Source organism: Corythoichthys intestinalis, chromosome 12 (assembly GCF_030265065.1).
Source record: "Corythoichthys intestinalis isolate RoL2023-P3 chromosome 12, ASM3026506v1, whole genome shotgun sequence".
In the NCBI taxonomy this organism is placed as follows: Eukaryota; Metazoa; Chordata; class Actinopteri; order Syngnathiformes; family Syngnathidae; genus Corythoichthys; species Corythoichthys intestinalis.
In genome coordinates, this window is record NC_080406.1 from 43,552,257 (window position 1) to 43,568,448 (window position 16,192).

The window sequence follows — 16,192 nt, forward strand, 5'->3', positions numbered from 1 at the left end:
AATGGCAATAACTGTATTAACCATCAAAGTGAATTCTAACTGTAAGTTAGTCTTGAAACGAATCTGAATAAGGAAAAACATTGCAGTAAAATAATGCAAACTGGTCAAACTAAAAAGAGTAGCTGAGATCTGTCATGACAGAACATCGCTTCAAAGATATCTGGCGCCCTCTAGCGTCCTGAATGGATATAACGTCTAGACCGCAAATATAAGACGACCCCCTCTTTTTTAGTCGTATTTCAATGCAAAAAACACCGTCTTATATTCGGGCCGAGACGATAAGTCAAAGAAATACCATTTAAAAAAAAAAAAAAAAAAAAAAAAAAGGGGGAGCATTATTCCTCCAAAGAGCATGAGTGCCCTCTAAAAATTCCTGGAAAAATTCCTTGTTTGAATAGTGAAAACTGCTTTTGTACTGCTCAAGTAAAAGTAAAGAGTATTACTTGGTAAAACTACTTTTAGTAGTACATTTTTTTCAAATAGTTACCCCAGTAAATGTAACGGAGTACATGTAACGCATTACTACTCCCCTCCAATTATGAATCTAACAAATCTAAAAAAAAATACATACTGTATGTCTTAAAAATAACCAAATATTTTGTTTTTTTTCATAAAATTCTAAATTGTTTTTCAAATATTCTTTCTTAAAATACTAGTACACATTTTTAATGCACTAATCTTTTTAACTTTTTGTCAATTTTTTTTCAAAATTCTCCCTAAAAACCCACCAGAAAATAAAAACGTTGCATTAAATCAAAAAATGTGTCATTAAGTGAATACTTCCTCTCTTTCCTCAAAGTTTTTATTATAATTTTATGTATTTTTTTCCTTCTAGTTCTGTTCTGCTCCAAGACAACAACTTTAATTGCCAACTTGAGTGATGTCCCAGCCTTGAAGCCATTTTAATGGTCACAATAGCTAAGCTGTCGTTAATTCCAGAGTCTGTGTTGGGAGACGTGAGCCCCTCGATTGCATCAATTTGACATCAACTCAAAAGGCGCCTCAAAGTCAGCGTGACCTCCGGACATCACATCACTTGCCGTTTCAGCATGTACTCATTGAGTCTGTTTGGGAGGAGGGATCAATAGAAAATGAATGAGTGTTGCATTTAAGTCCAAGGATTTTCCGGGCGGAGTCGCTGAAATGTACTCAACATTTCAAGTACTAGTGGCTTTAATCGACTGAATATGCTTAGTTTGTATTCAGTTGATGATCTGTTTTTCATAATTATTTGTGCTGGCCGTTTTTGGGGTAGGCTATTTTACCCGTGGTGTTCCCTAAGGTCCTATCCCGTATCCACCGTTGTTTCCATGTTCATTAGTTGCTCCATTCAGTTTCATCATGCAGATGGCAGAAAAAAAACAATAGCTTATGTATATTGTTTTCTATTGGCTTTGTTATTTCATGAATTGACTCTGGCTGCCATTGACGGCGATAGACATCCAAGCCATTCTGAAGCGGCAGACTGGTAGCAATCCTGTCTTATTGATTATCAGTGTTGTTAATAACGACGTTGTAGTATATCGGCGTTATTTTTTTCAGTCGTAATTAATTTTCCCTTCCTTTCAACACAGTTACCGTTACTGAGGATGTGAAGGGGCTCGTTACTATCATTTGGTTGAATGAAGTGCAAGTTGTCTGAGAGCAGAGCGGGATGAGGGAAGGGTGTGGTGACGCTGATGCAAACGTGGTGATGATTGGCTAAGTGGCTCAGAGTGTTAGCATAGCATTCGCGTTCTTGTTCGCATTTAGCGTGACGAGCGTCATCTTAAACTCTTGGGCAACTTTTTTTTAACATACAGTTGATGACGTCAAAGCGGGTACAATTTATTGAAAATAGCGGACTGTTTTTCTGCCAAGTATGCATCTTCATCACCAAATTAGTATTGTGCTTGTAGACGCTACAATGTAAGAATAATTTGGATTTTTTTTTTTTTTTTTTTTTTTAATGACCAAAAATACGTAGTCATCTGCCCTAAACTTTTCTTGAGTTATGTTTCCATGAACCTTGTGTGAACATTGTGGGTTAATAAAAAAAAAAAAAAACTAGAGCAAAGACAGGAGAGGCAAGAGATTCAGAGCTTCAACTGCATATTGAAAAATCTATATATGCAGTATATATTAGGGGTGTGGTGATACACACAAGTCACGGTTCAGTGCGTACCTCGATACGGGGGTCAGGGTTCAATGCGGGTTCAGTACAACAGGAAAAACAAGAAGGTTTTTTTTTTTTTTTTCCTCACAGCATTTGTATACCGTTACACTCGTATATATGTATCGTATATATATATATATATATATATATATATATATATATATATATATATATATATATATATATATATATATATATTTTTTTTTTTTTTTTTTGAGAAAGAAAAAATCCGTTCATATTGACATCTTTGATGTGAAAGTTGTTATAGAATGTGCGATGTAATAATGCATAGAACATGAAAAGTGACGTCGGTTACTTTGCTGATTAATTAATTACTTACTTAGTAATTAGTTGCTAAGTCAATTACTTTTTGGGATAAATAATATGTAATTGTCATTACATTTTAAAGTAAGATTAACAACACTGTTGATTATTAGGTGTATCCCCTCCTTAAATGGTGTCCACTCGGTAAAGTTATGATGCATTAGTAATACTACTAATGGCGTGTTAGCATATGTAGTGGTATTTCCAGTAGTATATGTACAAATAGCAGAGATTAAAAAAAAAAAAAACAGGCTTCACTTTTTTGTTAATGCACAATTATAATGAACTGCGTGAATTTGTGATTTAGTTTTATAAGCAACATTACAATATTAAAGTAGGTTTTGATTGCACAATACATTATTTTTAAAGGTTTTTAGAGAGACTTTTCAGGAGGAAAATTCAGTTTTGGTAATAATTTGAAAAAAATTCAAAACTATATCACTTTCTTTTCTTGGTCACATACTCACACTTTACCAATTGTTTTCTCATATTTAAGGTATTTGACGATAACCCATTTCAAGGTATACTGTGGTATGAAAAAGTCACGGTTTCAAAAATGCAAAAGTTATCCGTCATACCGTCCCTAAGTATTAGCCCATTTTATGTACCATAAATGCAGGGAGAAAATCCCTCGCTTTCAGCTGCAAGGCTCAACCCTCCCCCACTGGTTGTTGATAAGTCTCAGTGAGTGCTACACGATGGATGGAGGAGATGAAACTGAACTTTTCCCCCATTAAAGAAAACGAAATCGCTGGTATGGGAAATTGGGAATACTTCGGCTACAGTAAAGTTACAGACGGCTACAGCTTAGAGAAGGGCCAACCGACATCTAAAACATGTTGGCAGAGGGTGGCTGCCGAAGCGGTGGTAAAACACTTTTTTTCTCTCTGGCAACTGTCTGTGTTGAGAAAGAGAATGTGTTTATAATGTAAACATGATAAGAGTCATACACATGTGCTTTTTATGGAAAATAATTCAATTATTTTTCTGATGATAATGTTAAGCTCTAGCTGTGGGTTTACGCTCACCTAAAGTACTGCATTTATTTTAGTTTTATTTAGAATATTTTTTTTACACTCACCTAAAGTACTGCATTTATTTTAGTTTTATTTAAAATATATTTTTTTATTTTAACTTAAAATTTCCTTATATTGCAATTTGCTAATATGTTTTGCCAAAAAAACCCTGTTCAGTCGGGAAAAAAAAAAAATGCAGATCATAATTCCTAAACTTTATTATTGCTGTTGTACTTCATCCCCAATCTTTGATATAGCAATATGTGAGAAATTGTGAGGAAATCTACAAATGTTTTCAGTTAAAATCACAATTTTCTATAAATATTACAGGACTTTAATCCAACCTCTGCCAAACAACGGGCACATATAGACAAAAAACATTAAAACTCCTATGAAACGCTGAAACATTTTGTTTCCGTGCCATTGACGGCGATAGACGTCTAAACTATTTGCGCTATCACTTGTCTATCGCAGCCAATGAGTTAACTTGAGAAACCAGGTATATAAAATACAAATATTCAAGCCATCTTTGTAATTTCACAAAATTGATGTGAAAGGTACCTCCCAAAAAATGGAGATTTTATCTCAAAGTAAAAGCGCCTGTGGCGAAAATATTCCTCTCTAAAATATGTAAATTCATCTTGAAAGGCTCAAGCTTAGCCTGTTGGGGGGCCCCAACAAAATCTTTTTGGAACATCAACAAGACGAGATGAAAGGCCAAAAAGTGTGCCAGCAGCTCATGAATAGAACATGCTGGCGATCAGTTGATGACCTTCAGTTGAACATCTTTTCCAAATCTAGTTTGTCCTCAAAGATTGTACGAGCGCGCCCTCTGTTGGTGATATCAGGATCTCCATAGAAGGTAGTTTTTGAGTGATGCGGGCAATTGGAGGTGAGGGACGATGCACAACCTTCTTTTGCCTAAAACCGTCCTGATGTGTAGGCGGCACAGCTGCATCAGCGTGGGGATTCCTGATGGTCAAAAAAAAAAAAAAAAAAAGTCCAAGCTCTGGCTCTTAAAGTCCTACTCAAGAACCAAGGGCGTAGGTTTGGTCTTAATATTGGTAGGGACAATAGAACAATATAACCTGCATGTACACTTTTTGCTGGGGACATTAATAAGACCAAACATATTTGGTGAATGGGGCTCAGGGCTACATTTCTCACCATTATGAACCTAATTAATTGATAGGCTAAATGATTAATGCAAAATAAATCTGTATAGACCTATACTAACTTTCACACTGCAAATTTATAAGGCCTTAATCTGATAATTTTTGGTAAATTTAGTCAAATAATTTTCTCCATTTTTGAGTGTTAAAGGCTAGTTAACAGATTATTGCGTCAGATTCTTCCACTTACTGTAAGTAAACATTACTGTTTACTACTATTTATTACTACAAAAGGTGGTCATTTTTCACCTAATAAAAAAATCCTTTCAAAAGTGTTTTGAAAAATATTAAGAAAATTTCTGACAAATGAGTTTTTCTTTTAAGATTAAAGATACAAACTTTTTGCTTAAAATAAGTCTATTAAGCTTATTTTCAGCTAGCTGTTTTTCTTATTTCAAGAAATCTAAGTGAGTAAAATCAACTTGAAGCACTGTAGCAGTAGCAAAATTTGTGGCGTGTTCCCCACCTCCGCAACATTGACGTCTTTTTACATTACTAACAGTGGCTGCTGCTTGCGGAAAAATGCTTCTAATATTTCTCGGCTTTTAAGGGGACGGGGGAGGCGGCATATTGTATTTCTGTTGGGCTGTGATTGCGTGTGTGTGTGTGGGGGGGGGGGTGTTAAGTCATCAGCCAATCAAATGTGTGTCTGAGGGAAAAAAATGGACTGGCACATTCAGCGACTGAAAAGGGGTCAATTTAAATCTGAACATAATGAAATTACTGTAATTTACTTAATAATGGGAGGATCAATTCTACCCTTACAAAATATAGGAAGACAATCTAAATGACCTATATAACTGAAGTCATTATATAATGTAAATAAGGTTCCTGAAAAGTTGGTAGTGTTATGTCCCTACCGTCCTTATGCAAACCTACGCCCTTGTCTAGAACATTCGAATACCTCGGTTTTGAGTGAGCAGCTTCTCCACGTCGCTGCCAGGGTGTGCCAGATCCCCCGGCCGTTTGCTGTCCGAGTTTCGCAGGGAGGTGTCGGCACCGTACTCTAGTAGAACCGACACCATCTCGGGATTGTGAGTGCGCACAGACACGTGCAGAGGGGACTCGCCCGGCGCACAGTTATTCACATCGGCGCCTGAAAGTGAGAAGACCAGAGTTAAGAGGGCATTAGGAACCATGGACGGCACAAGACATCTAATCTATTTTGACTGGGAGGGGCTGCCAGCATCGTTCGAATCAGGGGCGTTACCGGGGGGGGCAGGGGTGAGCAGTGCCCACCCACGGACATGCTCTGCCCAGCCAAAGAAAACTGGATGTAGTAGTAACGGCAGTCTGAGCACCGCGTATGGTTTTAACCTTTGCGTTGTTACCTCCTCTTTCGCCTTAAAAAAAATGAAATGTTGGTTTTGTTCCTAGGGGGCGCTACACTTTGATTTTATTTATTTATTTATTTACATTTTATCAAAAGTTTTCACCAGTGTTCACCTGGCTGTTGAGTTTGGTGAGTTTTGAAGCATTCTGAGGGGGTCAAAGTAGGGCTCAAAGCGTCGGCGGGACAAAGAATGACTGCTAGGGGGCGCTACATAGTGTATTTGGAATTTGTCTTTACACACTATCAGAGATTGCACCTGACTTGACCTGCCTGCCGATTTTGGTGCATTTTAAAGCATTCTGAGGGGGTCAAATTGAGCTCAAAGGGGCTGCGGAACAATGAATAACTATAATAACAATAATAAAACCGAGGGTAGGTTACCTAAAAAAAAACATTGTCACCTGCATGTCCATACTGTTCAGTTACGGATGTGTTCTAAGTCAAAATCAAATCAACTTTTATTTGTTTAGACCAAATCACAACAACGGTTATCTTAAGCAGAAAACAAAACATGTTTGAAGGTGCAGTACCCCTACGCTGGATTTCGACCTACTTGAGCATTGTAGCTTTTTTTTTTTTTTTTTTTTCGTCCCCCCAGGTAAGACTAATGCCCACCCACACTTGGCATCCTGGTAACACCATTGGTTCGAATTGATTGTTTTTCTGAAAATATTGGGGGCTTATTTGAGTCCTGTTGGAGAGTTGACTCGCAGCAACACTTGCAAATGAGTTGCTGAAAAAGTTCAGCATTCACACTGCTCAACCGGATTTTCCGTGTAGCATCACGTAGACAAATGCTGCACTCATTGATTGGACACATAGGAGAGGAAATACCTTCCTCCTGAGAGGGGAGGGAGCGTTGAGCATCATAGCGTGGTGCTGTGAAGCTGCACATAATGTAGCATAACATTATTTTTACATGTTAAACCACAGACTTCACTATAAGGTGACGGGACACGGGGCTCGAGGCCGATCGGTAGGAGGCCTATTTTCAAAAAGTTACAATTCAAATACTTTCAAAACCAAAGCCTTGGGCATATATAAGTCTCCATGAGCAGCGACAAAAAAATTCGAAGTCGTTCCCTAATAAAATCCTGATTATTTTTTTAATGTAAGTATAACAAAACTTAAAATGGCTGTAAAATTATCAAATTTTACACTGGATGCACAAAAATCACCAAATGCAGGGATAGTCACCTAAATTTTCAGGATCAATAGCAAAATTTAACATATATGGGTTTTTGCCCAAAATAGCGAAATAAATCACTCACATCAGAAACTTAACACTTGAGGAAAGCATGCCAAATCATCTTAATTTTACTCAACAAAAGCAAAATTTGCATTTTTCTACATATAATAACTTATTTAGGTTTAATTCTGATGTTCCTATTGCTTCAGCACGTGTTGCCGGCTATCTGGCTCTCGTCGTTTTTATATTGAAATTTTTTGTATGGACGCAGAAATGTCTAAATGACTCATTTTTTGCCCAAAAACGAGCAGTTGGCCGAAAATTACCTGATCATTTCAATGTATAGTTACGCTATTGTGTATGGATACAACATGGCAGCCATCACAAAACAAAGAGCTTTTTAAGTTGAAAATTCTTGTAAGTTAAATGCGTACATCCCAAAATTTCTATGGATATGAACATAAAATAGTCCAGTTTCTTGGTTAAAAGCAAAAAAATCAGGCATTTATCATTCATTTTACGTAAATATTTCAAGCTAAAGGTATGCTAATTTTTTCCCATTCATTTTTTTCACAACGTTTCAAAGTGAATACATGATGCTGTCTTATAAACCGCCACTTTCAAGAGAGCAAGACTCACAAAACGCCCCGAGATGCTCCGCCTGTCGCGGCCAGTCACTCTCACACGGTACGTTCAGCAACAGCATGCAACACAATCGCCATATGAGAACCTGATTTTGACTATCTGAGAAAAAGAACTCTGGCATCTTACTTCCACGATCTGTACTTTGCTTTTCATTCAGTATTGACAATCCTCTAAACACAATGGCTTCATTCCCTTTTTTTTTTTTTTTTTGCTGATTTAATTCTGGTCCAATATCTTTTCATTTGGTGTTCCCCACAGCGCTACTCCCAGCCCCCCATTTATTTACTTTCTACTTAAAAATAATACAATTATATCCAGTGAGGAGCAGAAGCATTTGCACCCCTTGTGATTTTGCAAGTTCACACTCTTAGAATATAGGTGGAGGTCTAAAATTTCAATCATAGATGCATTTTCACTTACAGAGACATAATCTTAAAAAAAAATCTGGAACTCACATTGTATGATTTTTCAATAGTTTATTAGTAATTTACTGGGGTTCGTAAGTATTTGTACCCCTGAGAAAATCAGTGCTAATATTTAGTGCTGAAGCCTTTGTTTGCAATTACAGAGGTCAGACGCTTTCTGCAGTTCTTCACCAGGTTTTCAGATATGGAAACAGGAATTTTGGCACATTTCTCCACACAAATCTTCTCTAGATCTGTCAGGTTTCGGGGCTGCCGTTGAGGAACACGAAGTTTCATCTTAATCCCAAAATTTTTGAATGGATTGAGGTCTGGAGACTGGCTAGGCCACTCCAGAACTTTGAAATGCTTTTTCCACAGCCACTCCTTGGTCAGCTTGGCTGTGTGCTGTGTGTTGGAAGATCCAGCCACGACTCATCTCCAAGTCTCTGACTGAGGGAAGGAGGTTTTGGCTCAAAATCTGACGATACATTTCACCATTCATGCTTTGCTTTATACAGTACAGTCGTCCTATCCCATTTGCTAAAAACCATCCCCAAAGTATGAGGTTTCCAGTGCCATACTTCCCAGTGGGGATAGTGTTCTTGGGATTGTACTCATTTTCTTTTTCCTTCACATACAACGAGTAATGTTTGCACCAAAAAGTTCTACTTTGGTCTCATCTGACCACATGACTTTCTTCCATGACCCCCCTGCATCATTCAGATGATCCCTGGCAAACTTCAGACGGGCCTTCACATGTACTGGCTTCAGCAGGGGAACATTCTGAGCATGGCATGATTTTAAACCATTGGCCCGTAGTGTTCTACTGACAGTAGCCTTTGAAACTGTGCCTCCTGCTCTCTTCAGATCATTGACCAGCTCCTGCCGTGTAGTCCTAGGCTGAGCCCTCACTTTTCTCATCAGTGTCTCATCAGAGTGATGCCCCACGAGGAGAGATTTTACATGGCGCCCCAGTCCGAGGTAGATTGTCTTGTTTAGCCTTTTTCATTTTCTAACAATTGCTGCAACTGTTGTTTTATTCTCACCAAGTTGCTTTCCAACTTTCCCATAGCCTTTTCTATCTTTGTGGAGCTCAACAATTTTTTCCCCTGGTGTCTTTCGAAAGCTCTCTGGTCTTGCCCATGGTAGCAGTTGGATTATGATTGACTGTGGGGTGCACAGGTGACAACTATGAGCTCAAACGGGTGGTTACTCATGGCGTTAAGGTGGACTTTTTTTAAGGTAGACTGACAACTTTTTGAGTGTCATAATTATTGCTGATTCTCAGGGGTATAATTACTTATGAAACCCAGAAAATAACAAATAATTAAAAAATCAAACAATGTGTGTTCCAGATTTTTTTTTTTAGATCATGTCTCTGTAAGTGGAAATGCAGCTTTGATTTAAATTTCAGACCTCTAACTATTTTCAAAGTGGTAAACTTGCAAAATCACAAGGAGTGCAAATAGTTCTGCTCCTCACTGTATTCTTTTTAACAATTTATGAAAATTAAGCTGTACAATTTTATTTGACTAAATCCAGTGTCAGTAGTTCAGTGCATTGCTTCATCAGTTTGTTTACCAAGATATAGCAGCTTCTTGACAGCATTCAGTTGCTGATTAATGCAGGCAACATGAAGCGGGGTGCCAGATCGACCCAGGCTCAGATCCACATCGGCACAGTGCTGCGCTAAAGTCTCAATGCATTCTAGGTAACCTGTGTGGAAAACAGTCACAATACAGACAGACGCATGACCGATGCAGAAACGCTTACCTTTTGCTGCTGCTACATGTATGGGAGAGCCATCTAAAGACTGACAGTCTACCTTATGATAGCAAATGAATTCAAACAGATTAGGACTTTTCATAGATGAGCATGTGCTGAATAAGCACAAATATGACTGACATTAGCACCGTGTTGCAGTAGCAGCTTGGCGCAGGCCGCGTGGCCTCCAACACACGCTACATGGAGGGGGGAGGCCCCATCCAAAGTGCTCAGGTTCACGCAGGCACCCTGTTTGACCACACACAACAAAATCAGGTTACTTTAGCAATAGGGGACTGACTCCATTCCCTTTCATGTCCCTCTCAACAGCACACTGTCCAGTTTTACCATTCCTTTAAGCCCGGTTATCTGTGACATCATTACTAAATCCAAACCCACTACCTGTCATCTTGAGCCTCTGCCCTCATCAAAACCTGTCTTCCCTCAATTGTCCCCCTCATCATTAATATCATTCACTCCTCGCTCATGTCTGGTACAGTCCCCTCATCTCTCAAATCGGCTTCCATCCCGCCCATTCTTTAAAAAACCGGTTTGGATCCCACCAATTTCAGTAACCTCCGCCCCATTTCCAACTTACCTTTCATTTCCAAAATTCTTGAAACAAACCGTTGCAACCCAACTCCATAACCACCTAATTACTAATAACATTTACAAGCAGTTTCTATCCGATTTCCACCCCCCGTAGCACTAAAACAGCTTTACTTAAAATTATAAACGACCTCCTCATCCCTTCTGACTCTGATTTATTATCAATCCTTTTCCTTCTTGATCTCACTGCTGCCTTCGACACCATTTCTCACACAATCCTTCTCTGCTGGCTCTCCTCCCTTGGTTTCACCCACACACCCCATTCTAGGTTCACTTCCACCTGTCCGACCGCACACAATTTGTCAAATTTGGCTCCCACAAAAAAATCCCTCCCTGTAACCGCTGGCGTGCCCCAGGGTTCCGTCCTGGAGCCACTCCTCTTCATCATTTATATTCTCTCCCTCGGTTCCATCTTTCGCAAACAAAACATTCACTTCCACTGCTATGCGGATGACACCCAGCTCTACATTTCCTCAAAACCAACCTCTTCCCTTCCACCCTCACCCACTGTTTAGAAAACATTAATTCTTGGTTCTCCTCCAACTTCCTCCTCCTCAATAGCTCAAAATCAGAAGTCCTCCTTGTAGGCAACAACACCACACTCTCTGATGACAATAACTTCCCTGTTACCATCAACAATGTACTGATCTCTCCCTCCACTCAGGTTAAGCGTCTGGGTGTCATCCTCGATAGCACGCTCTCCTTCCGCTCGCATATCAACAACATCACCAAATCGGCCTACTTCCACCTTCGCAGTATTTCTCATCTCCTCCCTTCTCTCACCCGCCATACCGCTTCCACTCTTTTCTGTAGTCTAGTCACTTCCCGGCTCGATTACTGTAACTCACTGCTCTTCCGTCTCCCAAATAAGTCCCTTTAGAAACTGCAGCTCCTCCAAAACTCAGCAGCACACCTCATCACTCGGACCCCCACCAACCACCACATCACCCCCATCCTCCGTCAACTTCACTGGCTCCCTGTCAAGCTAAGAATCAATTACAAGATCCTTGTAATTACCTTTAAAGCACTCCATGGCCTGGCCCCTCCCAACCTATGCAATCTCCTCTGTATTAACTCCCAGTTCACTTCACTCTTCCTCTAACCTCCACCTTTCGGTCCCCCGTGTCCGTCTCGCCACCTTTGGTTCCAGAGCTTTTAGCCACTGTGCCCTCCAGCTCTGGAACTCCCTACCCTTCGATCTTCGCAATATATCTACCCTCTCACTTTTCAAATCAACTCAAAACACACCTGTTTACCCTTTCTTACCCACCATGATCCTAATCTCAGTTTTATCCTGACCTCTTAAACTTTATATATACTCTTATCCTGCTTTTAATCTAATTTTATGATTGTTTTGTTATTCCTGTTGAGCTATTGTGTTCCCATTTTTTGTAAAGTGTCTTTGCGTGTCTTGAAAGGCGCTTTAGAAATAAAATGTATTATTGTTATTTAAACATTTCCTTCCTTTCATTGGCAGCCATTGATGGCGATAGAATCCATTTGAACTGGGAGTTCTGGCAGCAAATCAACAAATGTATAATCGGGTCCGATCACGTCATTTTCAAAGTATCGGAATCGGCAAAAAAATATCAGCCATGCCTTTTTTTAATATAGATATATATTTTTTAATTAAATCGTTTTCTAATTGTATTTAATGTTACAGACATAATATGTTACACTCATCCAGAGTCATTAGTTTAGGCTTAAAGTAGGGTTATCAAATTTATCCTGATAACGGCGATAATTAATTTTTTAAAAAATGTATCACGTTAAAATATTTAACGCAATTAATGCATGCGCTGTACGACCCACTCACACATTGTCGCGCTCAATCTGTAATAGCGCCATTTTACCTATATAGAGAGATAAAAGGCAGCGTAAAATGAGTAGAGTGAATTTTGGCAGCCTTTGGAGCCTTTTTTCAATTAGCTAAAGCCTTACAATCCCTCTCCCTACGATTAGAAATATCATGGGAAGCAATGTAGGGAAGCAAGGTAGCAATTGATCTTTGCAGACGCAGAGAAGATATATCAATTGGTAGCACTACGCACAGTCATGGTTCCACTTCCCATCATGCATTTGGGCATGTCTACAGTATCATTTACTGAAAGCTCAACAAATACACTAGATGGCAATATTTAGTCACAATATACAAATTCACAAGTCTTTCTATCCGTGGATCCCTCTCACAGAAAGAATGTTAATAATGTAAATGCCATCTTGAGGATTTATTGTCATAATAAACAAATACAGTACTTATATACTGTATGTTGAATGTATATATTCGTCCGAGTTTTATTCATTTTTTTCTTAATGCATTGCCAAAATGTATACGATCGGGAAAAATTATCGGGAATGATTGGAATTGAATCGGGAGCAAAAAAAAACAATCGGATTGGGAAATATCGGGATCGGCAGATACTCAAACTAAAACGATCAGGATCGGATCGGGAGCAAAAAAAACATGATCGGAACAACCCTAGTGTATTTGTAGCCATCCCTTCCAGTTCAAATGGATTGGATGTCTAAAAGTGATAAAATCATTCAAGTTCACAGCAGAAGGATTATGCAACGCCATTAAATTCGACTTCTGTAATCGTCAGTAGCACTGAAAGCGTTAAATTGACTCCCATTCAGAGGTGGGTAGAGTAGACAAAAGTTTTACTCAAGTAAGAGTAGCGTTACTGCAAAATATTATTACCCAAGTTAACGTAAAAATAGTCATCCAAACAATGTACTTAATTACAAGTAAAAAAGTATTTTGTCATAAGAATACTCAAGTAATGTGTAACGTTGTGAGTAACTGCTTAAGCTGTTTGATTTTTCTGTTTTTAAACATTTGTATTTTTTGTCTCAGCACAAAGTTATCTATATGAATTGGTGTTATTATACAGTACTATACCCTGTTACATAATCACTTTAAGCCAAAGAAATACAAAAAAAAAAAAAAAAATCATTGGATTCTGGCGAGAGAAAAAAAAATCTACAGAAATGAAGCACTATTCAGTTTTTCGTGGTCAATCAGTGCCGATTAAAATCTGGAAGAGCGATTAAAATCTGGGCTTTCAAGTCCAGTTGACGGCAGCGCGGTGGTCAAACACTTAATTTTTCGCTGTGCTTTAAAGACACTGTGATTGGACAGGCCGGCGTGATCATAAACCAGTTAGCTTGAATCTGATTGGTAGAATGGAGTCATGTGATTATTCTTGCAAGGTCTCATTAGTGAAACTGGTAGAGCCACTGTTGGCGTGTATGGCAAGGAAAAAAAGTAAAAATGTAATATGTAGATTAAATAGGAAAAATGTAATGACAAGTGTAGCCGAAAAGCAGTGGAGTAAGAGTAGCGCTTCTTCTTCACAAATCTACTCAAGTAAAATTAAAAAGTATGGTTTTGTAAATCTACTCTTAGAAGTACATTTTACACAAAAAGTTACTCAAGTAAATGTAACGGAGTAAATCTAACCGTTACCTCTGCTCCCATTCTAAGTGTCATCTTAAAAAAAAAAAAATACAGATTGCAGTTGTACTTTTACTGGATACTCTTTGTTAATATTTAAAACTTGCAGGAAGTCTACAAGTGAAGCATTACCTGCTCAATGAGCCTTTTCAGCGTCAGCGTGCGTCCGTTGAACGCCGCATCATGAATGGGACTCCAGTCAGCTTCAACATCTTGTGCGGATAACACAAATGTGCACGTCACATGCTTGTAATCGACACAAATGTGCGTCACTCACCGCTCATCAGAGGATTGGAGAAGAAAACCCTTGACATGTTTCTTCTCCTATTGCTCTACTTTTGAAAACACATCTGCTCCTTATACAAAACGCCCTGCGGCACTGTGATGTCATTTCCTGTTCAGACTAGCGACTTGCCCACCAGGAAATGTCACGGGTGTGTTTCGACCAATGGAGGTGCCGGAAAAAGAGAAGAAGGCCTGTCGAGCAGGTTGGAATTTTTGCCTTGACATTTGACACCGAGAAAGACACCGGAGGCGTTTGGTCAACCTCAACTGTAATATTTCTGCTCTTTTTTTCATCTTGTGTTTTGGAGAAGTAGTAATTTCTCAAGGGAATAAAAGTTGTAACGTTGGCAAACATTTAAAAAAAAAATGACACAGCTCAAAAGTAGAAGAACATACTTTTGCAACAATGTTTCACCACATAACTGCCAAATTTTATGAGTTAAAACTTAAAAGTCATCATTTAGTGAGTATGAAAAATCTATTTTATGAGGATAATGACCATTTTCACAGAGGAACTATCCAAATTTGACATAGAATAGGCGTGTCCTTCCACTTTCATTTCGATGTTACACTGAACCATCATAATGGCCCAGAAATCTCTTTTTGAAATTTTGATGATAATTTATTTATTTTCCTCAACTAAAAAGGCATCTGTTCCGTCATGTGCATACTTTTTTTTGTTTTGCAGTCACTAGTTAAATTTAACACACATTCTCAGCAATGGAATCAAGCTCACAAACTATATGAACTTAATGTACCGTATTTTCCGCACTACAAGGCGCACCACAATATAAGACTCACCTTCAACGACCGGCCTTTTTTTATACCTTTTTCATTTCATATATGGTGGAAAACACAGACAAGGCTGAAAAAGCAGTTTCTGCTCTTGCATCCCTCTTTAAAATAATATTTTAAGCCAAAAAATGTCTGTAAACAGGGGTTTTAGGGGTAAAATGGACAAATTAAAAATAGTTTGGGGGTTTAATGCGCCATGAATCTGCTATGGCAACATATAGACATATACCGGTGTGTGTGTGTATATAAACACAAGATCAATAGAGGCGGGGGTCTATCACACCAGATAGGACCCCAGGTGCAGGCTATGCAAAGAGACCCCTGAGACAGTCCAGCACATCACAGCAGAGTTTAAGATGCTGGCAGGCAAGGCATACATGGAACGACATAAGCAGGTAGCAGGCATAATGTACAGGAACATCTGTGCAGAGTACGGACTGGAGGCCCCGGAGTCAAGGTGGGCGACACCTCCAAAGGTGATCGAGAACAACCGAGCCAAGATCCTGTGGGACTTCCAGATCCAGAAAGACAAACTGGTGATAGCCAACCAGCCTGACATAGTGGTGGTGGATAAACATCAGAAGACAGCAGTATGATAGATGTAGCAATCCCGAGCGATAGCAACATCAGGAAAAAAGAAGATGAAAAGCTGGAGAAATATCAAGGGTTGAAGGAAGAGTTGGAGAAAATGTGGGGAGTGAAGGCAACAGTGGTGCCAGTAGTGATCAGGACACTAGGGGCAGTAACCCCCAAGCTGGGTGCATGTCTCCAACAGATACCAGGAACAACGTCCGACATCTCCATTCAGAAGAGCGCAATCCTGGGTAGAACCCTCATGCTCCCAGGCCTCTGGTAGAGGACCCGAGCTTGAAAGGGGAGACCATACCGCCCGGGTGGGCGAGACAACGATTTTTTTCTTTTTAAATATATGGTGGAAAACAGACAAGACTGAAAAAGTAGTTTCTGCTCTTGCACTCCTCTTTAAAAGAAACTGCAGTATTTTAAGCCAAAACAACTGTTGTGTTTGATAGAACAATATGTCTA

The 16,192-nt window shown here is 39.1% G+C and overlaps 1 protein-coding gene across 2 annotated transcripts; it reads right to left on the bottom strand.

Moving 5' to 3' along the window:
- Positions 1 to 2,412: 2,412 nt before the first annotated feature.
- On the bottom strand, positions 2,413 to 14,409 carry LOC130927593 (ankyrin repeat and SOCS box protein 9-like). Of its 2 annotated transcripts, XM_057853537.1 has the most exons (7): positions 14,346 to 14,409; positions 14,201 to 14,280; positions 10,144 to 10,251; positions 10,012 to 10,063; positions 9,820 to 9,954; positions 5,572 to 5,763; positions 2,413 to 4,467 (listed from the first exon to the last, which is right to left on the bottom strand). In XM_057853537.1, exons 1-7 carry the CDS (start codon positions 14,380 to 14,382, stop codon positions 4,340 to 4,342), a joined length of 732 nt encoding a protein of 243 aa, XP_057709520.1. In that variant the 5' UTR covers positions 14,383 to 14,409; the 3' UTR covers positions 2,413 to 4,339. The 2 variants fall into 2 exon arrangements, with proteins under 2 accessions (XP_057709520.1, XP_057709519.1); XM_057853536.1 differs by having other exon boundaries at positions 9,820 to 10,063.
- Positions 14,410 to 16,192: the final 1,783 nt, after the last annotated feature.